General features: G+C 40.9%; 3 protein-coding genes across 3 annotated transcripts; 1 reads left to right on the top strand and 2 right to left on the bottom strand.

Annotated features, from left to right (window-relative positions):
• Positions 1-1,138: 1,138 nt before the first annotated feature.
• LOC141903643 (ras-related protein Rab-40B-like) lies at positions 1,139-14,177 on the bottom strand. Its single transcript, XM_074791854.1, has 6 exons — positions 13,777-14,177; positions 12,227-12,287; positions 6,637-6,697; positions 6,215-6,292; positions 5,457-5,679; positions 1,139-4,823 (listed from the first exon to the last, which is right to left on the bottom strand). Exons 1-6 carry the CDS (start codon positions 13,973-13,975, stop codon positions 4,585-4,587), a joined length of 861 nt encoding a protein of 286 aa, XP_074647955.1. The 5' UTR covers positions 13,976-14,177; the 3' UTR covers positions 1,139-4,584.
• Positions 14,178-14,425: 248 nt separating this feature from the next.
• Positions 14,426-21,818, top strand: LOC141904228 (uncharacterized). Its single transcript, XM_074792790.1, has 7 exons — positions 14,426-15,337; positions 17,270-17,452; positions 18,372-18,565; positions 19,013-19,240; positions 20,138-20,228; positions 20,419-20,531; positions 20,947-21,818. The coding sequence occupies exons 1-7, from the start codon at positions 14,501-14,503 to the stop codon at positions 21,182-21,184; spliced, it is 1,884 nt and encodes a 627-aa protein (XP_074648891.1). The 5' UTR covers positions 14,426-14,500; the 3' UTR covers positions 21,185-21,818.
• A 6-nt stretch (positions 21,819-21,824) lies between these two features.
• Positions 21,825-27,772, bottom strand: LOC141904229 (decapping and exoribonuclease protein-like). Its single transcript, XM_074792791.1, has 7 exons — positions 27,186-27,772; positions 25,657-25,886; positions 24,873-24,974; positions 24,676-24,796; positions 23,516-23,651; positions 23,340-23,434; positions 21,825-22,067 (listed from the first exon to the last, which is right to left on the bottom strand). Exons 1-7 carry the CDS (start codon positions 27,626-27,628, stop codon positions 21,947-21,949), a joined length of 1,248 nt encoding a protein of 415 aa, XP_074648892.1. The 5' UTR covers positions 27,629-27,772; the 3' UTR covers positions 21,825-21,946.
• Positions 27,773-27,802: the final 30 nt, after the last annotated feature.

Raw genomic sequence — 27,802 nt, 5'->3', positions numbered from 1 at the left:
ATTGATCTAATCGCATTCAAAACTGAAACCAGTCGTTTTAGTATTGTTATTCAGCTATAGATGGCACCACTGGCGCGTACTCGCCGGCGATTACCCGTAACGCTCCATTCTTTGATTCATTTATTTCTATCGATGTATTTGTGATTGTCGTGTAATTGGAATATTTCATTGACCTTCTTTTACGGTATAAATAGCCGTCGGAGGTCGACAAATCCCCCGATATTTCAAAGAGCGCGATTCAAGATTTTCTCTGTAATACTTGAAGTTTTCGCTTCGATGGATTTTTGTCGCGCTGAATTCAAACAAACAATTTTTGAAAGCGACATCGGTAACTGGACATGCTAACCAGGGTGTCATTTTAGTGGTGGATTTAAGGGTGGTCTCGGGGCCCGGAGCTCTGTCTTTTCCCACTGAGGATGCCCTTTTCGTTAAGACAGAGATCATTCAAACCTGCAAATTTGACACTCATCCTATCGGTATTTGAATGTTTAAGGGCAGTTTTCTTCAAAAATATATCTAACCCTAGGATGGAGTGACCTTACTAGCGGCCTATGACATGGCTGCTGAGAAATGCTCTCCTTTTTTTTCTGGACCCCGACCTTTCAACTTTCCAAGATCCACCCGCTGCATTTTTTAACGCCGGGACAGAAAGAAGTCTCCTCAAATATTTTGTCTAAATACAATGCAAATGTGACGAAGCATTAAAAATAACTCAGAACTACATTAATCCGAACAGTAATCGTGAAACATTGATCTAAAATCGCTGTTAAAACTGAAACCAGTCGTTTTAGTATCGTTATTCAACTATAGATGGCACCACTGCATTTTTTAAACGCTGGGACGGAATGAAGTCATATGGTTAGCTAGTCAGTAACCTGACTGTGGTTTAGTTTCACGATCGGATATTTTCACAAACCACATAAGTATAAGCCCATCCGATTATAAAAAGCTCACCACCAACGATCACGTAACTAACTAATGGTTATCATGAGCCGGACCCGCGCGGATCAGGGAAATCAGGGAATCTGGTTATCCTGTTGAATGACATGGGCAAATACGTAAACTACTAAGATCAGCCGTCTCTCGCCCCTTATGAGGAAACGGCTAAAACAAACTAATAATAACAACGATTATACAATGATTTTCAAATGTTATTGTTTTTAATTTTATTTCAGTATCATATAGAGAAGGGGCACTAACAGATAACATTAAAATACTATCTTTATATATTAGTGGTCAATAATACTGCGAATCTCAGGCCTAAGGGGAGGTGTCGGCGGGCATCATCCCCGGGAGCAATAAATCCAAAGCACTTATCGAAAATTCAGATTCAAACACTGGCTTTTTAATAAACGGACACAGAAACGTAGACTCTGATATCATATACGAGTTTTTAAGGCTAGAAAACGTTGTTACCTTGTTTCTTCTTTCGGCTGCGCTTAAAAATTGACTCGGCCCCGTCTAGCCTGTACGCATTAGTTTTATTTTCTTAAATCATGATCAAGTTAATTTTGTTTCATTTCACATAACGACCCCAGGGGCAGGCCGAGGGCAATTTTGAAGGACTTGTCACATCTCAAAAAGACAATCTAAGGCGCTCGCGCGCCGGAAGGTACCGATAATCTTTGTTGACAAAATAAAAAAGGCCACTGAAAGATATTTGATGGACTTATACAAATCTCATAAGTGCCCCTGAACCTAGCCGATTCGGAGAAACAAGGTATCATTTATTTCAAAGCCTAACATAACAATATTTATCGTCCGAGGGGGCGTCACTAGACGCAGCTCCTAACGGACAAAGTTTTAATCTTGGAATTCTTAGAAAACTAGATGAGTATAAAATTCAACCAGAGTTGATACTCTCGGCAGTTTGAATGAGATTGCGCTAAGTAAGCGTAGACTCGTTCTCATTATTCACACCAATTATTTTCTGGTTCTCGTATCTTCATCAACTGTGTTTTCACACGGCCCGCGATATTTTGACAAAAAATGAAACCGTGGTCATAAAAAAACTAAGAGATAATACCTCCGTGTTTGATATCGGTGCACCCTATGGTGGAGTTAGGGGCCACACGATTCAGAGCAACCCGCAGTAGCAGGGCCTCGTCACTCAATAAATAAATACATCATTCAGATACTACAGTATTATACCATACTACGTATTTACAAAGATATTTACAACAATTTACAAATGAAGTTTACACCAATTTTTAATTCGAATCCAATAGAGGGGGCACTACTACATTACACGTATCGGTAGATACCATACACACAAATATAAATTAACTTCAAAGGTTGAAGGCAATTAACTACGAACAGGTGTAAAGACGTTGTCGTTGCTTTAGAGGTTGAAAAGAGAAAACATCGGCTCTTTCCTAGTAAAAACACTATTTACAAATACGTTCACAACATGTACAGTACATATGTTTTATCTAAATATGAAACGGTTTTAAAAGGCACATGAAATTATGATTGTGTTAATTGTGACACCTAAATCTAATCGTTAAAGAAATGAACGTATCTTTTTTTTTTTACTTCAAAGCACCAGTATCAGAAGACGATGTAAGGAGAAATATGCCCGTGAAAATGCCTAGCACTACAGAAGTTATTTCTATGTTGACTAAAATGGCATCGTTTAATCGGTCATAAGATATTAGACATCGGCGTGCATCTGAGATTGCAGGTGCTGCATCCGATAACTGCGGGTAACTAACAACCTAGTAAGAATTCATTACGCAATGACATAATTTTGTTACAGACACTTAGAAGTTAAACGTTTTTTCATTGTATATATTTTCCTGAGACACATACATCGAAAATCATGGATCATTTAGATTTTTCAAAAGTTTGATTTGCTTGAAAACAATTTGCTGCCTGTTTCGAGTCGATTTCAACAACAAAGACCTTTTTTCATGAACGAATGGAAGATTATTTTCGCAGATGAAAAAAAAACTTCATCAATTATTTACAGTTTATTTGAGACATGTAAATATGTATAGGAAAAGCACCGCGACATACTCGTACGTACAACACCGGCAGAATTTGTAATCTGCAAATCTAAATGGTAGAAATATTCAATGCCTTTCAATAGTGCTCTCTATGGCGATCGATACGACATTTCTATTTTTCAGCAGATTTCAATTGAACTCTGAATTCATACTGACGATACTCAACGTTTTTGAAGGCTATACAGTGAACCTAGCAATCTCCGGGTCCCTACTGATCAGTCATTCCTGCATATAAGGAGTTTTAGAAAAAGATTTCAATTTTCTGCTCACTTTCATACTCCAATTACCGTAGACTACTCCTAAATATATCCTCGGTTTCTAATTTGGTAACCCCCTATTATGGTAAAACCAAATCCCTACGGGGCACAGGGACTTAAAACAAAAGGATTTTGAGCCCAGTATCCTAGGTACTATATATAAAAAATCTTTTTATATATAGTACCTAAGATACACCGTCAAAATCCTTTTGTGTCAAGTCCCTGTGCGATGGGGCCCAGTTTCACGAAAAGTTTAAGCCTAAAACGATTAAGTTTGAATTGTTGTCCTCATTGAAAACATGAAGTAACCAATGGCAATTACACCAAAAATTTGAGTTTAACTTTTTTGTGAAACTTAGCCCTGTACCAATTTAGGCGTAGTTGACTGTACAACTACAAACTAGACAAAAATTTCTAATCCCCTATTTCAGGCATTTCAGGAGTTTCAGGCATTTAGCTCGGATAAAAGGAGTTTCAAGCACCTTTAAAAGCACTTCCTGTTTAGAAGGAGTTTTTAGGGAATCAAGGAGTCATAGAGACCCTGAATTTGTATGCTATAGAATTAATTATTGCTCAATCGAAGTTACGTATAAAAACTGACCACAATTATTTCAAAACTAGAACCCAGAACCCAGTTACACGGAACCCAGTTACACGGTCAAGGCTCAGATTTAAGACCAGTTCGAGCTTATTTTGATCTTATGGTTCCATTGCCAATCTAACTCCTTAATAGACCACATGTAACGGAAGTCATGGCTGTGCAACTGGGCTCTGTAATAATATATACACGTATTGAAAGATGACTTTTTATACAAGTATGAATCTGCAGCCCTAACCCACCACCAGCCCATCCTTAACCACCTTCCTTTCCAGGGGCGGATCGAGAGGCCTAATCAGAGAATTTTTCAAGTCCCAAAAGAGCATGTTGATGTCCAAACAGGCCATATCAGGTGTACTCCCGCACTATGGGGCTAATTTTGAAGAGCTCGTCATGTACCATGAAGCGCTTTGGCGTCCAATAAGGCAATATTGTGTACTCCCGCGCTGAAATGCATTAATTATCTTTGTCGACGAATAACGAAGGCAAAAAAATTCATCGACTTGTACAAGTTCCTGGACACGCCCCTGTCTTCAGGCATCTGCAGTCCTGAACCACACCCTCAGCACGCAGCGTGGAGCACCCTATCGGAAAATCTGCAGCCCCGAACGATCCTGTTCAACACTGTGAAGCGCAGCGCGCATGGTTGCAGGCCGCAGATCAATAGCTGTCGAGTAGTAGAATACTGGATACTGTATATACATCATACGACTGAAGAACGCTAGCTCAAACTACAACTCTTACGACAGTTCATCGGCGGCGAGTCGTTCGGATTCAGAATCTTCGTGCGTTTATGTTTGTCTTTGTGTAAATAGATCTGCATTCGAACGCGCGTTTTATTCGTCATTGAGTACGATTTCAGATATGATTTTAACGAGGACGGCAACGGTAAGTGTTCGATACCATATATGGTCGTGTTGGCTACGATCGATCGACAGCACAATTCTTGTAACGATAGCACTGAAAGGATAAAATACAAATGTTAGACCGCGAACGTCTGACCGGAGGCGGATCCAGGATTTTCTAAAGGCGAAGCTCTCTGCTGAGAATTTTGAATCGTTACTCTCATTTTCACACATTCTGACATCCTCACTTGCCAGGGTTTGATTGCCTCTTGCAGAAGCTCAGGACAACACAAACCTGGATGCGCACCCCTTCATTGGTCCATGACACCGGACTGGTTGCCGCTTGCATTGTTTTTCACCGGCAGATTTGCTCTAACAATACCACACATCTGATTGGGTAGATATATAGACTTGTGGCTGCTGGAGCCAAAGAAATCTTGGGCAGGGTAGAGACCAATGAAGGCTCTGAGGCCAAGGTTTGTGCTGGCGTAAGCTTCGACGGGCGGAAATCAAACCCTGGCAAGTGAAGATTACATTCTGAGCGTTCTAAGGCACTGCATTTAATAATACCATATACATTGTATAAGAATTTCTCCTGTCCAATCACTACTCTGGAATTCAATTTAAGTCACCAAGGATTTTGCTGAGGGGGTTGCTCTAGCAACCAAAGCAACCCCTATGGATCTGTCTGTGCTTGTAGTTCGTGAAGTTGGCATTGAAAGAGCGGGGACAGTTCAGTAATACATACCTCTATTATGAGACAAACATCGACTCATCCCGTTTCGTTTCAGAGCGAGTCTCGACAACTCGGCGAACGACTCGGTAACGTTGAAGTCACACAGCGGACTGACCTCGAAAAACGCCATGTCGTTCTTCGTCGCGTACATTTCGGCCATGTCCTCGGAAACTTGACGATTGAACGCTAGATGCAACCGGTTACCGACGAGAATCTTCGGAACGCCGGGAGCGTGCTGAAACGACAATTCAACAATTCAACACGGTGAACATTGTAGTTTAACCCTTTCAGTGCTGACTAATTAATACCCATTGTGCTGGAGATAATTTGAAAATTTTGAAAAACTCCACCAAAGTGTGTTGAATAATGGGAATACCACTATAGTGTGTCTATCGTTAGTTAGTAATATTTCACAATGTTTGACAGGTGCAGCCATCTTTCCATAGAAATAAAAACTAATTACTTTTTACATTTTAATACACCTCAGTGGGATGAACTAGCAAAACCCTTCTTGAAAAAGAAGGGTACACTCCGTGTTGAACCCGTGTTCACGTAAAACCGCATTTTCTCTAGAGTAGACGGTAAACCCACGTTTGATGCAGCGTTCGGGCGCCATAATTGACATTGAACTTGAACTACAGATGTGGATTCCTGGGACAGAAACTGCGGTAAGCGTAAACACTACTCGCTGCGAATGCGGGTTTTCGGCGAACCTGGGTACAACGAGCTATTGTAGACGCGGTTACAGCGGCGCATCGAATAATAATTACCTCGTCAACCTCTTTTATCCACCGATCGATTCCGTCAAACGACCATTTATTAGTGATATCATAAACCAGTAGAATACCCTACAGAATAGAATAGAATGGTTTATTTCTCTCTAACCAAACATTGGTTTATAGAGGTTACAAGAATTTACACAATAAAAATTTATAATCTACAAAACTTAAAAACAAGAAAACAGAAATACACATAGAATAGAAAAGTAATAGAGATAACCAATACGTGTACATGAATTTTACTTAAGTAGCTTGAGACCAGCATTTACAAATCTAGCGAGTTTAATTAGTATATTGTTATCTACAGCACTAAGTACAATTAAATGCGCAGTAGCGCCACCACGTGTTACATACATACATTACATAAACCAAGGAATGTCGGAGAAAGACAGCGAATTTGATATATCTCTTACCTGGGCACCTCGAGAATAAGAACGGAATATTGTACAGAATCGACCTTGACCCGACGTGTCCCTGAAATGCATCGTAAACAAAAAACGATAAAATGAGGGTTCATCGGGATGAGGAAAAAAGTTTAACACTTTTCGAAATAGAAAAAGAAAGCAGTTTTTCAGGGGCGAAAGCGATACTTTTCTTATCGCTTAAGATTGCGATCTTCGTCCTAATTCGAACACAACTCGTGGACGTCAACCAGGTGAGTCAAAAGCAAGCACTTAGGCTAAAAAAATTGATACATTGTTTCTCATTTCTGCTGAGCTTATTAAAGGTTGACCCGGCCGGCTGCCTATCTACGCTGTACATTACTTTTTTTAAAATCGTGATCAATTTTACCATAACAGACCCGACAGCTATAGAAATGAACTGATAACTAATTTTATTATATTCAACAAAAATTACCCGGCCGCTACGGAGAAACAAGGTATCATTTCTGTTTAGCCTTATTGAAAGTTGTTTTTTTGTGAAAAGAAAGCACTTCGTAAGGTCCTTAAAATTTTTTTGTTCTAAAGTAAGCAATTTTAAGCATTTTTATTTTGCATTCTGATTTTGATTCTGTTCCAGTTTTTCCATGCTTCTTCTGTCCATTTCTTTTTTTGGTTAATAACTGGGCTAAACTAGTGCCCCCTAGTGGCCAATACACTTTTTGCGGCAACCAATGCCTAAGGATAGTAGGGGTGGAAATGTTGAATAATTCATCAATGTGGTTTGAAGTGGCTCAAACTTCATTCAATAACGTAAATAATTCCAGGATCCAGCCCCAGAGTGATGCAAGTTAACTTAATTAAAACTACAGTCAACCCCTGATATACCGCCCACATCAGCGCAGAACGATTTTGGCAGTATAGAGATTATGGCGGTATATAGGGGGTATTTTACTCAGTATTTGTATGGAGATGTACATTGATAAATCCTGGCGGTAGGCGGGGGTGGCGGTATATGGGAGGACGGTATATTGGGGCTTGACTGACTGTATAGTTCATTCTCTCAATGAGTTAACTCTTGAGTCAAATCAATCCTGACTCAGCGGAACGGTGGAATTGGGTCCAGGAGGACTTCATTAATAATTCAATGCATGCCTTAATTACATATAAAATCTATAAAACCAGAGAGTTAAACCATTGAGCGGAAAATACTTCAAATATAATACCAACTACATGAGCTGTAAGTATAGAGGCTCAGTAGCAGTAGCAACTGCAGCTGGTCAATCGAATTAAGTTTCCTCGCGTAAAAACTCAATCCAATATTCAAACAATACTAATACAATGTACACCGAGAATACTAATCACCAACAGTATAACTGTCAATATATTCAGTTTTGAATTTCGTTCAATAATTTATCATCGGCACTGACTGAGTTTTCAATTCTATGCATGTACGATCGTAACCACATCACAATAGTACATACGATAGCCTAGCATACATCGACACTGCGATTGGAGACAACTAGTTGCCGGGCAGTTTTCGGCGCACGAGAGGAACTGGCTGGATACAATCAGTTGCTCGAATTTTTTTCGATATGAGCGAGCTTACGACTGACTAGCGTCCATCTATCTCCAGTTCCAGCCAGTTGCCGATGTTCTACTTTTGAGCAACTAGTTGTACTCAGTTGCTGTTATATCCGTCGATGTGAGCGCTCTATAATCAACAACACATGGCGCAACTGACTAAAACAAAGCAATTTGTCACGTGACTTGTGATGCCCTCAAGAATACTTGCTAAAACACATCTCAGTTGCTGTCGATGTACACCCTATGGACCTGACGACCGATATGAGCCACGCAGTTGCTAGCTTTCATTAAATTTTCAATGTGGGCGGGGTACACGCTTACTAGCAACTAGTTGTCTCCAATCGCTTTGTCGATGTATGCTTAGCTTTAGGAATGGAAGTAGTCCTAGAGAATACCGGCATGCGACCTCGATATGATAGATTACGTAAAAGCGGGCATTATTTTCAACGAGACGCTTTAATAATTGAACGCTTAATAAAAGATGAGGGAGTAAGCCACCCTGTACAATGTAATCAATTAAGATTAATAGGCCTTCCGATAGGCCTAGAGGATACGCAATGCGAGGGATAAGAGGCGGCTTATAGCCCGCGCCGATTCAAGGTAGCAAAGATTAAACCCCGACAGATATATACGATAAGCCGCGATCACACGGAGACGATTTGGCCCGGGCCAAATTGGCACCGATCAGGCTCGGCCAAATTTGGTCTGTGCCTAATTAGAGAGCGTGTTCACACGCAAACCATTCACTCGATACGCAACAATGCTTAAACAAAGCGAAGTGGATCATTTCCGGTGCTAGTTGCAATTCAAACGCAATCATTTGTCTGGTGCTAAAATTAGGCTCGGGCCTGGTCCGACGTTTTTGGTCGGGGCCAAATTTGGCCCGGGCCAAACAGGCTCGGGCCCATTTGGCACCCGTGTGAACAGTTGTTCCGGGCCAAATTTGGCACGGGCCAAAAATGCACGTGTGATCGCGGCTGATGATCGCGATCGTGTAAAAACGTACGAAACATGCGTAGATTTGAAATGATATCAACAGAGCCCCGCGAAATGAACTAAAATCAGAATTTGCAAATTTCGAACCTTTTTATTACATGTATTATATAGAACTCTTATTGTTACGAGGATCATGTGTTCTATCTCTATATAGTACGGATCAAATGATCTTCATCAATTTCGCAGCATCAAATACGCAATTAACTGCTGCTTGTTCAGTATTTACGTATTCTATATACAATGAATTGTGATTTCACTGAATGCTACATATTGTATTTAGGTCATGATTATTTTTTTACGGTTATTCATTTTGAGAAAAAATAGTAGTGTGTATACACAATACTTTAGTATCAAAAAGCTACCGGCAGAATCATAAACTACCTGGTACTGATTGAAAGTGTGAAAAAGTTTGAAGTCCTTGACATTATAAAGACAAAAGGCTACAAACTCTAAGTCTAGATCAGTTGTTTCTGGCTATGGCTATAAAGGAGTTTTTAAGTAGTTTGAAAGGAAAACGTTCTAAATTTTGCATCATTTTCATATCCCTATTAACAATAGATACCTCCTGACGTGGTAACTGTTTATCTCGGCAAACCAGTTATTTGATGGTTTTGAAAGCAAAATTTCATCGTGTATACATTAAAAAAAACTAAACTATGTTTCTTATTTATCAGCTGGGTTAAAAAAAATCTTGGTCCCAACTGCACCAATTGAGGTGTAGTCTGTACAATCACGAACATTTCTTATTGCCTATTTCTCGAAAATTTAAGGAGTTTTGGGCATTTTTGCTCAAATTAAAAGGAGCTTCAAGCGCCTTTAAAAGCTTTTTCTGTTTAGGAGTTTTTAAGAAATCGAGGGAGTTGTACTGGTTGGCGTTAAATGGTTCTATATCTATCCACTCTCTCAGCCTATGTGAGATCTCTACTGAGTTCTAAGTAGAAATCATTAACCAACAGGTTTCTTCGGCACAACTCTTTACACCAGTTAAACACTGATATCATGTTTTAGAGGGGTGTTAGGGGTGCAATGAAGTGAAAAGGAGAGGGAGAGAGAGAGAGAGAGAGAGAGAGAGAGAGAGAGAGAGAGAGAGAGAGAGAGAGAGAGAGAGAGAGGGAGGGAGGGAGGGGGAGGGGGAGGGGGAGGGGGAGGGGGAGGGGGAGGGGGAGGGGGAGGGGGAGGGGGAGGGGGAGGGGAGGGGGAGGGGGAGGGGGAGGGGAGGGGGAGGGGGAGGGGAGGGGAGGAGGAGGGGGAGGGGGAGGGGGGGGAGGGGGAGAGAGGGAGAGGGGGAGAGGGAGAGGGGGGGAGAGAGAGAGAGGGAGAGAGAGAGAGAGAGAGAGAGGGAGGAGGGAGGGAGGGAGGGAGGGAGGGAGGGAGGGAGGGAGGGGAGAGAGAGAGAGAGAGAGAGAGAGAGAGAGAGAGAGAGAGAGAGAGAGAGGAGGGAGGGAGGGAGGGAGGGAGGGAGGGAGGGGAGGGGAGGGAGGGGGAGAGAGAGAGGGGGAGAGAGAGAGAGCTATGAGATAAACACTGCGAGATAAACACAGTAAACTGCCCTCCGAGCAAATACAGCAGTACTGCTTACACTCTCTGCGGGTTCTATTTGGTGGAATCCTTTGCAAAACATAGGAGCCGTGTGCATTGAATCAACCTATCCTTTATACCTGAAGTTCTACAGCCTCGTTAGATAATTCGGAATTTGAATTGAACGTTTGAATTATTGGAAACGAATAAACTAGAGAGCGACCCTGTGAAGGCGACCACATTCACTTTTATGCGCTGATAAGGCTTTGATTCCAGACCAGTCTAAACACTGCCTGGTTCATTAGCCAACCCTACCAAAAACTTAACCAGTCATGGATCCAGGGCTTCTTTGGGTGCTGCTACGGCACCTGCCCCCTTACATAAATTTCCTTTCTATCATTTATCATCAGTTTTCAACATTACCGTACATTTCAAAGTACATTTTAGATACATGCGTATCAAGCAGTGCATAAAAACGCTCAGAACACACGGAAATTGGACTGAGGTTTTTCAAGATTTTCTCAAATATTACTAGCAGAGCACCTCCCGGCTTTGGAAATTATGGATCCGCCCCTGTTTACATCCGGCTGCACGATTTAAGACCATGTTTAGACCCGAGTCCAGTCCAGAACGCAAACCCTACGCTCAATATGTACCTAACTTATCATAAAAATAAACATGTTTTAATAAAGGGGAAATGATTTAAGTAAACGTTTAGACCTGGGTCCAGTCCTGAACGCAAAGCCTATGCTCAATATGTACCCCACTTATTATTAGAATAAACATGTTTTAACAAGGGGGAAAATAAATCCAGACAGACGGGTTTTTTTATTCAGTATCAGGGCCTATATAAACAGAGCGTCAGACTGTTACAGTCTGTGGTGAACACCTGCTCTAATACATGCGTACTTCCTATCTTCTATAATGGAGATTCACAAACTACAGCAGGGGTGGATTAAGAGGGGCATTCAGGAAGGTTGCGTGCCCCATTTTTCAATTGAGCGTTGTGGTGAAAAAAAAGAAAACATCGGGAAAATAAATGAGGAATGATTATTATAATACCTGAATTATTTTTTGAAAATATTGATTTAATGCAATAAATGCCTTCTACAGCACAAGCATTTTTTCCTGTGTAGGATCCCCCAGATCACCTATGCCAGCAACTATGAATTAATTTCCATTCACAGTGCACTGCCCCCGAATCCCCCCGCTTTTCAAACACTCTACATCTATATCTGCTAGGGAAAACTACGTGGACATTTCTCCATCTCCAGAGATGCCAACCTCTGAAAAGTGCTACCAGTAACAAATTGATACTTTTTCAGTAATATTTCATTGAAACATGATAGAACATGTTCAAATTGATCATTAATCGACAGTAGGACCCGCAGTAACATCTTTCATATTTCTATGTGCATCAAAAAATCAAATCCGTATTTCTCATCAATTATGGAAAAGTAACAAATACTGAAAATCCGGAACAGTTGGCAGCTCTGCATCTCTGCACTCTCTTTGCACTTACCATAACTGTAACTTCACTCTTTTTCCATCCAATAAAATCGTTGTGGTTTTATAATCGATTCCTGAAATTTACAGAAATCATTACAATAAACGTCGAGAATTCTGCAGCATTGCCTGATCACCTACTGCCCTTTTGAGTACAAGCTGAAGCATTTCAACCCTTCTCAAATAGCCTGCAGAGTTAAAATCATCATTATCAACAGGGTTCTTACATCCTACCGAGTTAACCAATTTCATTTTCCATACCCAGGCAGATTATAGATTTTCCATACATAACCTAAAGTTACATATCATCAACTTCTTTTTTCATGTACAAGATGCTCATTTAACCCTTTCAGTGCGTCGACACCGCAGTGCAGTGTATAAATCGGTGATGGATTTTGCTAGTAAACCGCACTGCGGTGTATTGATGTAATTTGTGATAAGTTTTATCTTTATTGAAAGATGGCAGCACCTGTCAAATGTAGTTAAATATGAGTAATTAACGATACACAGCGCCGCGGTGTAGACGCACTATAGTGGTATTCCCGTTATTCAACACACTAGGGTGGCATTTTATCAAAATTTTCAAATCATCTCCAGCACTATAGGGTATTGATTAGTCAGCACTGAAAGGGTTAAGTAAATTTGTAGCAATTACCGATATTGAGGAAGTGTTTTAGTAAAGATACAGTCAACCCCCGATATACCGCCCACATCAGGGGTGTTTTACTCAGTATTTGTATAGAGATGTACATTGAGAAAACCTGGTGTTAGGCAGGGGTGGCGATATATGAGAGGGCAGTATATCGGGGCTTGGCTGTAAAGGATATATAAAATCCTAAAAAGTAGTTCAATAGTTGCGAGTTATAGTTAACTCTAGAGTTAAAATCAGTTCATTTTCAATGAGTTAACTCACAAGAGTCAAATCTTAACTCAGAACTGTGGATTATTATTAGGAACTGTACTGGGTCCTGTAGGTGTGAATGAAATGGAATTTTATCAGCCAGTAGAGGTGGATAAATGAGTGGAATCAAAATGGAATCATGGAAGGTGGAAAAAGTAAATGATGATAAGTGGAATAGTAGGCCTAATACATATATGTGGTTAAAGTAAATGATGATAAGTGGAATAGTAATACGTAGAGGAGGATAAAGTAAATGATGATAAGTGGAATAGTAGGCCTAATACATATATGTGGTTAAAGTAAATGATGATAAGTGGAATAGTAATACGTAGATGTGGATAAAGTAAATGACGATAAGTGGAATAGTTCTACCTAGATGTGGATAATGTAAATGATGATAAGTGGAATAGTAACACTTAAGAGGTGGATGAAGTAAATGATGATAAGTGGAATAGTAACACGTAGAGGTGGATAAGGTAAATGATGATCAGTGGAATAGTAATATGTAGATGTAGATAAGTAAATGATAAGTGGAATAGTAACACGTAGAGGTGGATAAAGTAAATGATGATCAGTGGAATAGTAATATGTAGATGTAGATAAGTAAATGATGATAAGTGGAATAGTAACACGTAGATGTGGATCAAGTAAATCGCCATAATTACCGCTAGTTGTGAACCCGTACGGTAACTCAGCTGCGCCGGTATCCAATCCATTCAATAATTCCTCCTTACCGACATCACTGTCGCCGACTAATAAAAACTTTAACAAATAATCATACGGTTTATCGATGAGTTTAGCCGACGGAGAATTAGGAGTAGGAGTTGTAGGCGAAGTAGGAGTTGTAGGTCCAGCCACAGCCATCACTCGACTCGTCTCCGGCTTTCGCTCGGGTTTCGTGGTTCACTGCCGACGTAGTTTTGGAACGATGAATTGTGGTATAATTCTCTGATCCGCTGCTTCCCCTCGAGTTATACATTATTCACATTATTCATCGCCGCTTTCGATCGACTTAAAACTATTAACGAACGGAGAAAATTATTGCGATTCACTCACTATACGTCGCCATTTACTTCCGTATTAGTGCTATGTTCGACCACAAGAGGCAGCACCTTCCGGTCGACGAACTACATTTTTCAGAGGGTCAGAATGCGACTAGACTTCACAGAAACTGCAAAAAGTTCAAATTGGACAGTTAAATGATGAACCATAACGCCACTGCTGTTTTATCTATGCAAGATCAATTTTTGATTAATCAATAAAGAAATTGCATTTAATTCCGTTCCGAGTGTTTTCTCAAGGTCGTCGAGCGAATCAACTTTTCGAAAAATGAAATTTGACAGAAACTCGTAATTGGTTCAATTAGGGGCTTGTTTCACCTTGACGCCGATGGATGAAACCCCAGAAAATATTAAGGACAAGAAAAATGTCCGAGTTACCCGAAGAAAACGAAAATTTAACCCATCTCGGACTGTCACAGCCTCCTCCGGTTTACCTCACAACTCGCCGACGACAGTGACACCGACGGCGATACCAGTGCCTTTCTCCGCACTACCCTGTAGTCGTGGGGATGGTGGAGAAGATGTCTTTCATGAACTGTTATTTGGATCGAGTCAAAATGAACCTCAGGAGGTTGAACCACCCAACACGAGCCATCCTCGTAATCATCAACAACAGCCACGCCTGCTTAAATCCCCGTCATTCCAACCACCCTCAAACGGTCTGGGCTTTTCAGAGTTCAAATCCCCCTCGAGCTGTTTACACCTGCTCGAGGCAAACTCCACGACTGCGAAAGTTCATTTTCCGAAATTCCCTACCGCGTTCCACAACGTGCTATGTACCAGTTTTGAATTACCTACTGATGAATTTGGTGCTTTTCAAATTGAGAAACTCAACTCGATACAGAGCGGCCCGGACCAGCTGGAAACAGACACTAAATCTGAGCAGCAAAGAAACGAAGAATGTGTAAGGGCAAAAGATCGAATCGCGGTGTCTGATTCCGATTCCACAGAATCAGAAAACGGAGTGAACAAAAAAGGAATTAGGCCTAGTGATCAGCTTACAACTAACATTTCAACAATTCGCAAACGAAATGAAATGTCTGAGAGTTATGAAGCGAGTAAAAGCGTTCAACAAAAAGCGGTGAATTTCAGCGCCATCGATTCTAATGATCGTTCCACTTCAATGGACGACCACAAAATTATTACTTTCAAAAAATGTGTTCAGGTAAAAAAAAGTGAAGAATTTCAGTAGTGCTTGCCCTGTAATTCGCTTGCTGTCTTGGAAAATAATCCAAACTTTGCTTAATACAGTTGTAGAATGTGATTGACTAGTTTAAACCGCCGTATAGGCTACACAATTTAAAAGATTAAGTGAAATTTGAGATACACCTGACAATGGTCTCTAGAAAGAGAGCGAGTCCATTGCGTCTTTTTAGCCCACTTGGGACTTTAGTCCCAGCGGGCTATTGCGTTCACTTTTCGTCCATCGTCCGTCCGTCCGTAGACGGAATCCAGTTATTTTGGGAAGTTTTGAAGACGCTTCAAGGTAATGTCTTGATATTTGGGTTACACATGTATCTACCCTAGACACATCTTCAGCCAAAAAACTGGCCCTGTCAGATTCAAGATGGCCAACTGGCAGCCATTGTTGTTCGCCAAAATCAGCACTTTTTACACATTTTTGAACTTTTTGAGGGAAATTTTGAAGACGCTTTGATCAATTACCTCAATTACCTTTATTTACCTATTATGTGAATTCCCCCAGGCCCCATCAGCGTAACAAAAATTGGGTCGATCGGACTCAAGATGGCCGTCCTATGACCTTTTTAGTGCCCAAAAATGTTAATTTTGGCCCAAATTCTGAGTCCTGTAGCTTCCTACTGGTTTATCATTTCTCATTGCAATTTGTGATGGGTATTCTTTGGAAAGGGATGTTTTATACCTGAGACAGGTATTTTTCATCAGCCAATTATGACGCAATTGGCGGCCATCTTGGTGTCAGCAGTACTCATTCGTAAGTGGGAAAAAGTTTTTCCACATTATATTGATACCTAAGCGTATTTTGTTACCACAATCATTTAGAAAGTTGTAGCTCATAACGTGTTTTATGATTGTGGTGAGTTTCAAGGTCATTGGTTTTTGTATATGGCCACCAGGGGGCGTTGAATAATGCAATATCTTAGTATTTCTATATTATATTCGTATCAATGCATATTTTGTAACCACAATCAATTGCAAAGTTGTAGCTCATGACATCATCTATGATTGTGGCAAGTTTTAAGGCCATTAGTTATTCTATATGGTCACCAGGGGGCGTTGAATAGTAGAATAACTTAGTATTTCCTTATTATATTGGTACCTAGGCATATTTTGTTACCATGATCAATTACAAAGTTATAGTTCGTGACATGTTCTATGATTGTGGTGAGTTTCAATGTCATTGGGTTTTGAATATGGTCACCAGGGGGCGTTGAATAGTAGAATAACTTAGTATTTCCATATTAAAGTGGTAACGAGGCATATTTTGTTATCACAATCAATTACAAAATCGTAGCTGCTGACATGTTCTATGATTGTGGTGAGTTTCAAGGTTATTGGATTCTGTATATGGTCACCAGGGGGCGTTGAATATTGAAATTGTTAGATTGTTGAGCATTTCGAACCACTTCCCAAGTGGGCATGGTGTCCCTGAACCCCTAGTTTATTCTTATTTCTTGGGTGATAAATTTCGCTTACAAGGCTAAGAGAAAATGGTACCTAGTATCTCCTAATCAGCCGGATCGCTGCAATGAAATTTGTAATCAGTTCATTTCTATAGCTGCCAGGTCTTTTATTGTTAGCTTGATCTTTTCAAAAAAAAATTATGTACAGGGTATATAGGCGACGGGCCGCGTCAACTTTTAAGCTTAGCAGAAATGAGAAATAAGGTTATAAATATTTTTAGTCTAATCTTTTAGTATTGTATATAGTGGTTTTAAACTTATGGGTACCCCTTCTGAAATTGAAGCCGTATATGTTACCATTAAACCCTGAAAAATTCCATAAAATCCTAGCTAGTATTATTCTGAAAGTTGGGATCTGGGAGCCAGACTTTATTATCTATTCTCAAAAACAGAGTGTGGCTATTCTACTGTGATTACCGTATATGTTTTTCTAGCTATCGGCGATGAATATGAAGTTTCGACCTACGGTAGGACGAGTAGGTCGGGTTATTACTAAAGCGGGGGACAACGTGAATGTGATCATTCTGTGTTCAAACTCACAGACAGTCGTATTGATCGAGGACGACGAAGAGAATGATAAACACTGGAGAAAATTACGATCTTTCAACCATAAACAAGTACGGTTTACTAATCTGTATCTCGAAACTATACCATCACTCTGTAGTCTGAACCCTACATCCCTCTCGGCCTGGACCTACACATCCCTTCCAGAAGCCTGCATCCCTCTCAGCCAGGACCCTACAGCTCCTCATTCTGGATCCTTTAGCCCAGACCCTGCTCCCCCAGAGATTCAAACTATATCTCCATTCTTCCCATTTTGGTCATCCAGACTTCACATTATTGAAAATAACTACAAATGATTGAAACCCTTCTATATCTGGAAACTATAGGTGCCTACCATCTGAATCCTTGAACCATATACCCCTCTTAGCTAGGACCCTGCACCACCTCAGCCTGAACCCTACACCCCTTTTAGCCAGGACCCTGCACCTCGCCAGCCTGAACCCTATACCCCTCTTAGCTAGGACTCTGCACCTCGTCAGCCTGAACCCTATACCCCTCTTAGCTAGGACCCTGCACCTCGTCAGCCTAAACCCTATACCCCTCTTAGCTAGGGCCCTGCACCTCCTCAGCCTGAACCCTTTACCCTTTTAGCCAGGACCCTGTACCTTATCAGCCTAGACCCAAAAAATCCTCAGTCTGGACTCTTCAGTCTCAATTCTTCCCATTTTGGTTATTTAGACTTCACGTGATTGAAAATGAACTACGAACACCGTAAATAAGTCGTTCTCTCTGCTTGATTTCAATAACTGATCGTTCACATCTTACATTTGCTCAGCACTTCGTCTTAGACATTTTTACCAGTAATTGAGATTTTATCAGCAAACTTTCACACAAAACATGATAAATGCCCGAGGGTTGTTGGTACCAGGCTGCAGAATGTCTAACTGGAGGTGCTTCCAGGCCGTCAATTTACCTGCATAAACCGATTATGTATGTTAAAACTAATTGAAAATTATCTCTATTTATTTTCAGTGTGTTGAAATATTAAGCTGTTGTATTATTTCTCACAGATTTTTGCTTGCATTTGTCTTGTGTTCAGTCGATAAGATGCAAAGTTCAGCTAAGATTTATACATGCAATTTACAAGCAGCACGCACCGGTAGGGGAGGGGGGCGTAACTCTTCTAGGATTCTGTGCCACGGTGACCTATCGAAGTCTCAATCAAAGTAAGTAATGAATTGTTCCTTTCACTTGTTTGACCTCGATTCCTCGTAGCGTGGAGCCACCCACTTCAAACATTCACCATTTGGACGATCACATTGAAATGTCTATAAGCTGATGTTCATTTTCGATTCCTTTTCCACTGTTTGAAAATTGTCCTATTGGGGATAAAATTCTAGGTTATTGGTAAGGTTTTAATAACCGATTAATATAACAAGGTTCCACTGTAGTTAATTTTCAATTAGGGATCATCCATTTATTACTTACGCATAGAATTTGAATTTTTCAACCCCTCTGTACGCAAAATCGGCCATTTTTTCACCCCTCCCCGAATTCGTATGTAATAAATGAATGACCCCTTAAGAATGTCTCAGAGAATATCAGAGATTTAGTTTATGAAGCGCGGGCAGCATTGAACTAACAGGACTGTGTGTTCATCATTTAATTTGTAGGTACTCGAATCCGATGCTGTGCTATCCGGATTGCGATCGCGAAGTCATCGTCGGTCGTCGTTTGAAATGGAAAACGATCCTCACGAAATTCATCCTCGGCCACAACTACACGACGGTCCTGGCGAATCTAGATTTCGACTCGATCGACGACGACGTTTACTCGTTGGTTTGCGTTGACGGTATCAGATCGTTGGTTTTAGCTTGCAGTAATCGGTCGATCACATTCTGGTGAGATTTCAATCGTTTCTACTGAATTTCCATATGTGCATTAGGCTAAAAATGATACAGCAAACCTCGCTTTACTGGGACTGGCTAAATCAGTCTGAGGTAAGTCAAGTCCTAAGTCCTGCAGAGTCAAATGTCTAAATTGGCCGTGTCCATTTAAGGCAAGGTTTACTGTACCAAGGGTGGATCCAGGGTTAAAGGAGAGGGTGGTGTCCGCTGAAGAAATTTAGGGCCTTTTCTAAGCTTCGCTGGAATTTCGTTGTTCCCCAAAGAAAATGATTTTTTAGATCTGCGGACCCACCGCTTTGTACTTTACTTAAAACTTTCCATCTTTTCTTAAAACTGATTCTCTTTAGGCCTACCGGTATATAAAACCCCATATACACACACGTGTATACATATATACATAAGTGTTCTAATCTGATACTGAGCATTCTGAAGTCAAGTTTTGAGTACCATTTAATCCGTCCCATGTCGTTAACCAGGTTACCAGCTCTTGGTCATCTAGGGTCTGTCCACCACAATTCCAGAAGTGATTTAACCCTAGGCTTAGCCCATTATAACCATATATGTAGGTATAGTGGCTTTTTTTTACATGACATCTCTATGAGAAATGAGGGGGCATGTACTTGGGACTACTTGGAATGAAGAGACATGTACTTGGGATCACTTGGAATGAGGAGACATTTACTTGGGATCACTTGGGACAGTCATTTTTGGTCCGACTTATGCGTATTCTGAGTTAAACATAGTTGACTTATGCGTACTCTACTATATTTCATTGAGAAATCAGTTAGTGCATGGCCCAGCACACATGTTACCCTAATTTGAAGATTACTGGCTAAATCCTGCTGCAAAGGGCGAAGAACTGTTAGATATATGAGATGTTTGTGATTGTAGGAGTTGTGATAGTGGAGCAATCGTGAAAATGATCGATCTGAATGAAACGATCAACTCGTTGAAATCGTGTCTGCTTGCTAAACATGAACAGGTATACATATCTCTCCATCTCACTCTTTCTCTCCTATCTCCCTTACTCACCTACATCTACCTCTCCTCTGTTCTCTCCCTCTCCTCCCCTGCTTTCCTCTCCTCCCCCTGATTTCCTCTCCTCTCTCTGCTCTCACTCATGTTCTCAGGTTGATAGCGTTTTGTAGCGTTTTGTTTTAATCATTTTGCAGGGTCTACTGTATTTGATAGTCGAAGATGAAACTCGCGGTGTTGTTCTATTAGCTGTGAACCCGCACACAAAATCATCAGTCATTTTACAGCGATATAACAACACTAGTTACGGGTAAGGGTTTCTCAAATCATTCCATTCAAATATCTCACATTATCAGGGTCCGATCTAAGGAATGAAAGCCACTTGTCCAGGGGGCAAGCATATCTGAAATTTGGCTTGCCCCCTCCAAAAAATACTTGCCCTTCACAGGCAGTGCGATTGGTGGCACTATCATCCGTTGTATCGAGTGGGAAAAAAGCTTTGTGACATAAAATTGCACTAGCCCGGCGGACAAGTGATTATGATTACCTACTTGCGCTGATGAAAATATACTTGTCCCGGGCAATCGGACAAGTGCTTAGATCGGACCCTGATGATGAAATACACAGATACTGGCACCACCAGGGCGCAACAAAACACTGGTTTCCTGTTTATTATCTCTCATTCTCCCATTCTTAGAAGAATTATGCTCATGCATGCATTTCAGATTACTGTCACAAGTTTCGGTCATCTCTGATTACATCGTTTTCCAGTCGGATAAATCAATCGAACTACGGGATGTTTATAACGCGACGACCGTAGCTCGGTTAGATTCAACTCAGCCGCCGCCATCTTGTTTATTATTAACCGGTGAAACTGACTCCATCAGCACGCTCGTCACTGTTAACGATGATTTATGCCTTCACGTTTACAACCTCAAAAAGACAAAATCTCTTTGTTGCTGACTAATACCCCGAAGTGCTAAGGGCATGCCACTATAGTGCGTGTTCACTGTGGTGCGGCGTATCGTTAGTTGTTAATATTTCAACAGGGGCTGCCATCTTTCAATAGCATGGGCGTCCCTAGGGGTTCAGTAGTTCAAACGAACCACCTTTTTTGAATTTTCACACGTCGACAAACATCGGCACATATTCTGCATTTGCTTAACTAGCAAAATGAAATTGATACAGTCAACCCCCACATCGGTGTAGAACGATTTTGGCGGTATGGAGAGTATGGCAGTATATCGGGGGTGTTTTCCTATGTAAATGGATTGAGATGTACATTGAGAAAACCTGGCGGTAAGCAGGGATGGTAGTATATGGGAGGGCAGTATATCGGGGGTTGACTGTACATGCAAGTAAATGGGAACCAGTCTAAATTTTCAAAAATTAGACCCCAAGACTATTCCTAAAACCGAACTCGCCAAAAAAGCCTGGTGACGCCCATGAATAGAGATAATACTAATTACTAATTTTACCAATACACCGCAATGCAGCGTACAAGCAAAGTCACTAATATATACACCGCCATGCGGTGTAGATGCACTGAAAGGGTTAAGAAGCTTAAACTACCCAACAAAATTATTTATTCTCACAATTTAAGCGGTTGTGACGTGATATAAAATGTTTAATGTTATTGTTTGAATGTTTACGATGAATTAAATTAAAAGCACGAGAATTAAACAAACTTGAAATGAATTCGCGTTTTTCGTAATTAACGTTTTGTCAGGTCATTTCGTGGATGTACCAGTCGGGTAGGAAGACGTACGGTGAATCGCGACGCTGCTCCTCGATAAACACTTCATCGCGTCTAACGTCGGGATCAAATCGAAACAGATGAACAACTCTGTAAATATAGAAATACACGAACCCAATGAACCAGAGCCATCGGAAGGAATTTTTCAGTGGCGAGGCTTATTTCGGAAGGGTGGTCTGGGGGCCCTCCCCTAGAAAAATTTGGAAAATTCAATCGCCGGAGATGCGTTTTGGGGCCATTTCACGGTCTCGTTCACCACAGAAGCATGAGAAGTCGTGAGCCAACCACCTAGTACAGAGAACGACGAGCTGCTACGCGGTACAGCGTGCTTAAAAAAAAAATTTTTGTTAAGCAAAAAAGTGGGGCAGCTTCGGCCACCCCTGTTCCGACGGCCCTGTGAAAACATCGATGGATGACATTGTGATACTAGCTACACTAGGGTCAAGTTGAAAGAGGTGAAAGTCAAACTATCGATAAAAACACTGTCGGTTCAAAATAAGTCCCACAATCACGAAGCAGAAAAGTTAAAATATTAAATTTATTTCTAACCCACTTCGGGACTTCAGTGGCAGTGGGCTATTTTAGCCCCAGCAGGCATGGTTTTCAGTGTTTAGTGAGAAAATTGAAATTATTATTCCACGGTCACGGTTTTAAGTGAGAAAACCGCAAATTCAGATTTTTAAAAATGAACTTTATTAACCTGCCGATATTTTAACTTTAGGCTTCGTGATTGCTTGACCTTCAACTCTTCATCACACGATTCATTGCGAAGTTTATTTATCTCCGAACGAGTTGTAAACAAAGGTACAAAATCCCATATTAAGAATAAGATGAGTCCGAGACGTTTCCTCGAGCTTATATTTATTGGACGTTTATATCGAGCTTATATCCTAATTGTCATGTTCAGGAATACTGTATTCTTGAAGTAGCGAATACAGTACATTCTCAAACACGACTTTTAGGATACTATAGTCAGAACGTCAATATAAGCTCAAGGTAACATTTCTTTTTATCCTTAGTGCGGGATTTCATATCATTACATTCAGAAGTCTGTTAAATAATACCACTGTTCGGATCGGTATTATTTTCATTGAATATTTGAGCTAGAGGTGAAGAACACTGCCGTTGAAAAAGGATATACAATGGAACCTCGTTATAACGAACTCAGATACACCGATTCATCGGATATAAAAAATATAGAATTTCGTTCCAAGAAAATTTAATGAATTTCATACTGGATATAATGAACTATCGGTCATAACGAACATATTTTCTGGTACTGAAACTTGTTGTAACGAGGTTCCGATGAATGTGTTTATCACGATCTTGGAGACTGAAATGTGACGTTTCTAATTCGCTTACTTAGGATCATCTTCGATCACTGTCTCTTTGACGAACGATAAAAACGCGTCGTAGAATTTCATACAAACATCAGGTCGCCATGAGCCGGGTACTTCCTGCATCGAAACAGAAGAAAGCATTCTAAAAGTCTGATTGATTCGTAACGGGTTGCGATGTTTCTTCGAAAGGGGGCGCACCTGTGCCATCTTGGGCAGATTGTCGACTTCGTATGACTGCAATCTCTCGACAATTCCATCATCGTTTCTGAATCCACAGATGATTCTGTTAATACCGGCTAAATATGACTGCGCCCACCACTTTAACAGCTTGTATCTATAGAGAAATATAATGGGGGAAAGTAGATTTTATTAGTGGTTCAATATTCATAACGGTACTTAAGTATCAATCTGCAACTTGGGTCCTGCACCTTTTCAGATATCTACAGCCTGGAGCCATTGCCTCCAGACATGTACAACATGCAGGCACTGCCCTTCATTCAATATCGTATTGTGAAGTTCGGAGGATCAGTTTTTGCAAGTGTGCCGATTATGGAGCAGAGTAGAGGAGTGGTTAGAGCGTTCGACTCTGGTTAGCCAGGTCATGGTTCGAATATCACACATTACCGCGTATTGTCACCAGGTAAAAACACTTTATTATCCTCATTGCCTCTCTTCGCCCAGGAGTAAATGGGTACCTGGCCTGATAGATGACTCATGAGCAGCTGCTCGGATGTTACATCTCCCCAGGGAGAGATGACTGATACATGAGGAGAGAATCCCACAATGATAATAAAAAGTCCGAAAAAGAAGCTTCGAGATAGTAGTTAATTTCAACGTTTCGACTATATCCTAATAGTCATCTTCAGGAATAATTCCTCATTATTCCTGAAGATGACTATTAGGATATAGTCGAAACGTTGAAATAAACTACTATCTCGAAGTTTCTTTTTCGGACTTTTTATTATCATTGTGGGATTCTCTCCTCATCGCGTCAACACGGATATAGTGTTCTACCAATCGTGATGACTGATACATGGTTAGAGTTATAGGCTGGTGGTAATAAATTGTGTAATACCAATTTTTAAAGGATAGGCCTAGGTATAACAGGGAAAAGGACGCTATGGAAATCAAATAACCATAACTTCATTATTAGTTTACAATATGAATTGTCTGAGGTCTGGTATATTTCCGATTAAAACTATGCAGGGTGAAGCGATGAACACATGTGGATTATGGATGATCAGATATTGTACTGATAAATTCTAATGGCTGAGGGGTACAGGGTCCAGACAGCAGTATTCTACCTGTATCACAGCGTAGATGAATGTAATTTGATTCAGGTTACATATATTCTTTACCGTTTAAAGCTTGTTTTTTGTCGAGGGTGAGTGAATTCGCGGCTGGTTTTCAGTTCGATATACCCGTCTTGAGACCGATCGGTCCGAGCAGGATCTACACAATCTACTTCGGCGCTGAAAACTAGAATTCCACTCTTAAAGAAACCGAGACAGATGTGAAGGCTCACTTCACGCAGTGCGAGCGGTTTAATATTTACTGAGTGAATGTGAATTCAATCTCGATCTGAGAACTGTGTTGAAACATTCGGAATTGTTGATCGGTGTTGATGGATCTTCGGGGCAACCAACTTCTCCATTCTCTACATAGAAATACCGGTATAACAAACAATATATTAAGGTGTTTCTTATATAGGTATTAGAGCAGTACGCCATTGACCATCAATAAAGGTCCTCTCAACCTGGATCCTGCAACTCTGTCGGCCTGGATTCTGCACCTCCTCAAACTTGAATGTGCTCCCTCTCAGTCTGGATCCAATATCCAGGCCTTCTCAGATAAGAGACCAAAGATTATGACATTTTATCAATCGCTCAAACTTCACACTACACTACAATAGTGATCTGAAGGGGGTGGATAGGCTACAAATGTCAGACTGAGAGAGTGGTTTGAGGCCAAGGTGGAGGTATCAAGATAATGTGGAATAACGCAGGACGCTGAATGGGCTGCAGGCTGAATCTGAAGGAGTAGATACTAGATGAGGTGGGTAGTTTCGGGCTGTGGGGGTGGTTCCAGGCTGTGGTGGCTCCGGATTGAGGTGGGTAGTTCCAGGCCGATAAGTGGGTAGATCCAGGTTCGCCCAGTCCCGGCAGTGGTTGTATCCACAGTGATCTCTGTCACTCTACAATCCTGTCTTTGGTATCCAGACACTGAGGATCTAGGTGAAGTTCCAGGTTGAGGTGCTGAAGGGGTAGTTTCAGACTGAGGGGGTAGTTTTAGGCTGAGGGGGAGAGGGGGTGGTGATTGATACCTGCATCGTTACTTACTGCGTTCACATGTGACGTAGTGCTCAAATTTATATCCCCAATACGACATCTGTTCATGTCTCGGTTCCGGATTCAAAGCCTCTCGTAGTTTCTTTTCCGTTTCAAATTCGCACAGATAAAACGTGCCGTTGAATTTGCTGACCGCGATGATCCACGCGTCGCGTGTTTCATAAGGCGTGCACAGAATCCGTGTCAGAATTCCTCTCCACGAGATGAAATCAGTCAACAAACTGAAATACAGACAAAAAACCTCACGGTATTCAATTCATTCAGTTTATCAAAGCCACTGTTTTAGAACCCGCTTGATTCATGGTTCCCACGATAAACATGAATTAAAAATTTTCAGGTTTTTTGCAAGTTTTTCATGGGTGATTTTTTAATTTTTCCGAACGGAAATGAAGAAAATCATGCTCTATAGTCAACAATAGTGATGACTGATTTTAGTGATGACTGGCGTAGCCAATCACGTTTGGAACACTGGTCATCATTTTAATTTTGATAAAGCCGAAATTATTTATACTTCCAGCAATTACACTAAACGCCACAAAGTTAAGTCTGCCCTAATTACTCGTCACTCAGATATTAGTACCAATTTGAATAATGGCTTTTCTCCGCACAATTCCCTTCTTTCTAAGTATATTACTTCATGCCTTGCCAAACACTAATTATTTACTCACTCACCAATTTACTCAATTAACCTGTTCTCCTCTGTATATATACCCCCCCCCCCCCCCCGTTTTAACCTATATCTCACACCTGATGATGATCTCTAGGGTGAGATCGAAACGTCGTGTCTTATATATATTTTAGATTGAATAAATAAATTCTTGTTTTTAAATTCTTTTAATCTGTAGATAGTGGGTTTTTATCTTATTAGTGATGACTGGTTGATAAAGGTGATTTTCAAGAGAAATTGCTGAAGAAAAATTGCCCTCTTTGTGAATGAACCATAAAATGTAAATGAATTTCCCAAATATTTCCCTGATTTGAGGAAAATTTCTTAAATTCCTCAATATTTCCAAAATGAGAATCAAAATTCTCAAGTTTTCCCCGATTAGCCATCTTCAACCGTCAAGGGATTCGAACCCACTACGCTAAAGCTGTTCCTCGAACGCTTTGACCCCACGAGTCGTTGGAGTCGTTACTAGCCGACCAGAATCCGGTCGTACCAATCACAGCGCTTGTAACAAACGACTTAAGGCTTCTATTGGTTTTCCCGTTAAATGGACCAATCAGCGAACGTTTTACTGAACAAAGAAGTATTTCGCAAATCGATATATGACGTCATGCGCAACAGCGCCATTAATGAAATCACGCTTCGTGAGGCCAGGGAGCTGGTGGAAGCGAGTTCGGGAGTGATACCGGACCCCTGGCAAGCGAGGATGCGATTTCCCTGTTCTGTGGGAACCTTGTCTAGTACCTAGCCGTTGTTCCTGAAACGGAACCGTAACAACAACTGGTATTCAGACTAGTGGGAACCGTATGTTGATTTTCGTTGTGAATTTCAAAACAAAATCACTCTTACTCACTTCTTACTTTGTTGATCGGAGCGTAAGAGAACATGTTTCTTCGATACGATCCACTTGAGCAATAAATCGATAGGCACCGGAGATATCTTGACGTTCGGCTTTACTTTATCTCGATTATCGAACGAACTAAACCCGACTTTCAGGTCGAAACGAACCCGATGCGCCTCCGAGGGCTGCCCTGCTGCTGACGACGAGGAGGGCGGAGGGTTGTAGTAAACTTTCAATTTATTTTTCGCGTCGTCGCAGAAACCACGATTTTTGTCCACTGAAAAACATCCGATTTCCTGTGGTTTACGGAACGAATAATTGCATCCGTCGCGTGAATAGTCATTTTTTCTCGTTGATAAACAAGCTTTTTTAGGTTTTTTGACGATGATGTCGTCTTTTTTCTGATGGTTTGTTAAATCCTGGTCGAGTGCTCGTTTTAAGTTTTGTTTATTCATAATAAGGGCCGGGGATAACTGGGCCTCAGTCAAACTGTGAATACCAGTCAAATCCACTGATGTTTCAAACTCTCATCAAGCTGTAAAATCGTCTTAAAAGTGAAAATTTTCAGTTTTTTGACAAGCCGCCATCATAAGTCTCCACCGACCTTGACCTAGTAGCGGCGGGTAATC

Source organism: Tubulanus polymorphus, chromosome 4 (genome assembly GCF_964204645.1).
Source record: "Tubulanus polymorphus chromosome 4, tnTubPoly1.2, whole genome shotgun sequence".
Classification (NCBI taxonomy): Eukaryota; Metazoa; Nemertea; class Palaeonemertea; order Tubulaniformes; family Tubulanidae; genus Tubulanus; species Tubulanus polymorphus.
Note: the sequence above shows the minus strand (reverse complement) of the source record. Positions and strands in the feature narration are given on the sequence as shown.

Excerpts from the sequence above, each read along its gene's own strand:
- LOC141903643 (XM_074791854.1), bottom strand. The coding sequence starts at position 13,975 with ATGGCTGTGGCTGGACCTACAACTCCTACTTCGCCTACAACTCCTACT. Across the intron at positions 12,288-13,776 it reads GTACGGGTTCACAACTAGCG|GAATCGATTATAAAACCACA; the intron begins GTAATTATGGCG and ends TGTAAATTTCAG. Across the intron at positions 4,824-5,456 it reads ATGTTTGTCTCATAATAGAG|TGCTATCGTTACAAGAATTG; the intron begins GTATGTATTACT and ends TTATCCTTTCAG.
- LOC141904228 (XM_074792790.1), top strand. The coding sequence starts at position 14,501 with ATGGATGAAACCCCAGAAAATATTAAGGACAAGAAAAATGTCCGAGTT. Across the intron at positions 15,338-17,269 it reads CTTTCAAAAAATGTGTTCAG|CTATCGGCGATGAATATGAA; the intron begins GTAAAAAAAAGT and ends ATGTTTTTCTAG. Across the intron at positions 18,566-19,012 it reads CTATCGAAGTCTCAATCAAA|GTACTCGAATCCGATGCTGT; the intron begins GTAAGTAATGAA and ends TTTAATTTGTAG.
- LOC141904229 (XM_074792791.1), bottom strand. The coding sequence starts at position 27,628 with ATGAATAAACAAAACTTAAAACGAGCACTCGACCAGGATTTAACAAAC. Across the intron at positions 25,887-27,185 it reads TCCGATCAACAAAGTAAGAA|TTTGTTGACTGATTTCATCT; the intron begins GTGAGTAAGAGT and ends TCTGTATTTCAG. Across the intron at positions 23,435-23,515 it reads ATCTGCCCAAGATGGCACAG|GAAGTACCCGGCTCATGGCG; the intron begins GTGCGCCCCCTT and ends GTTTCGATGCAG.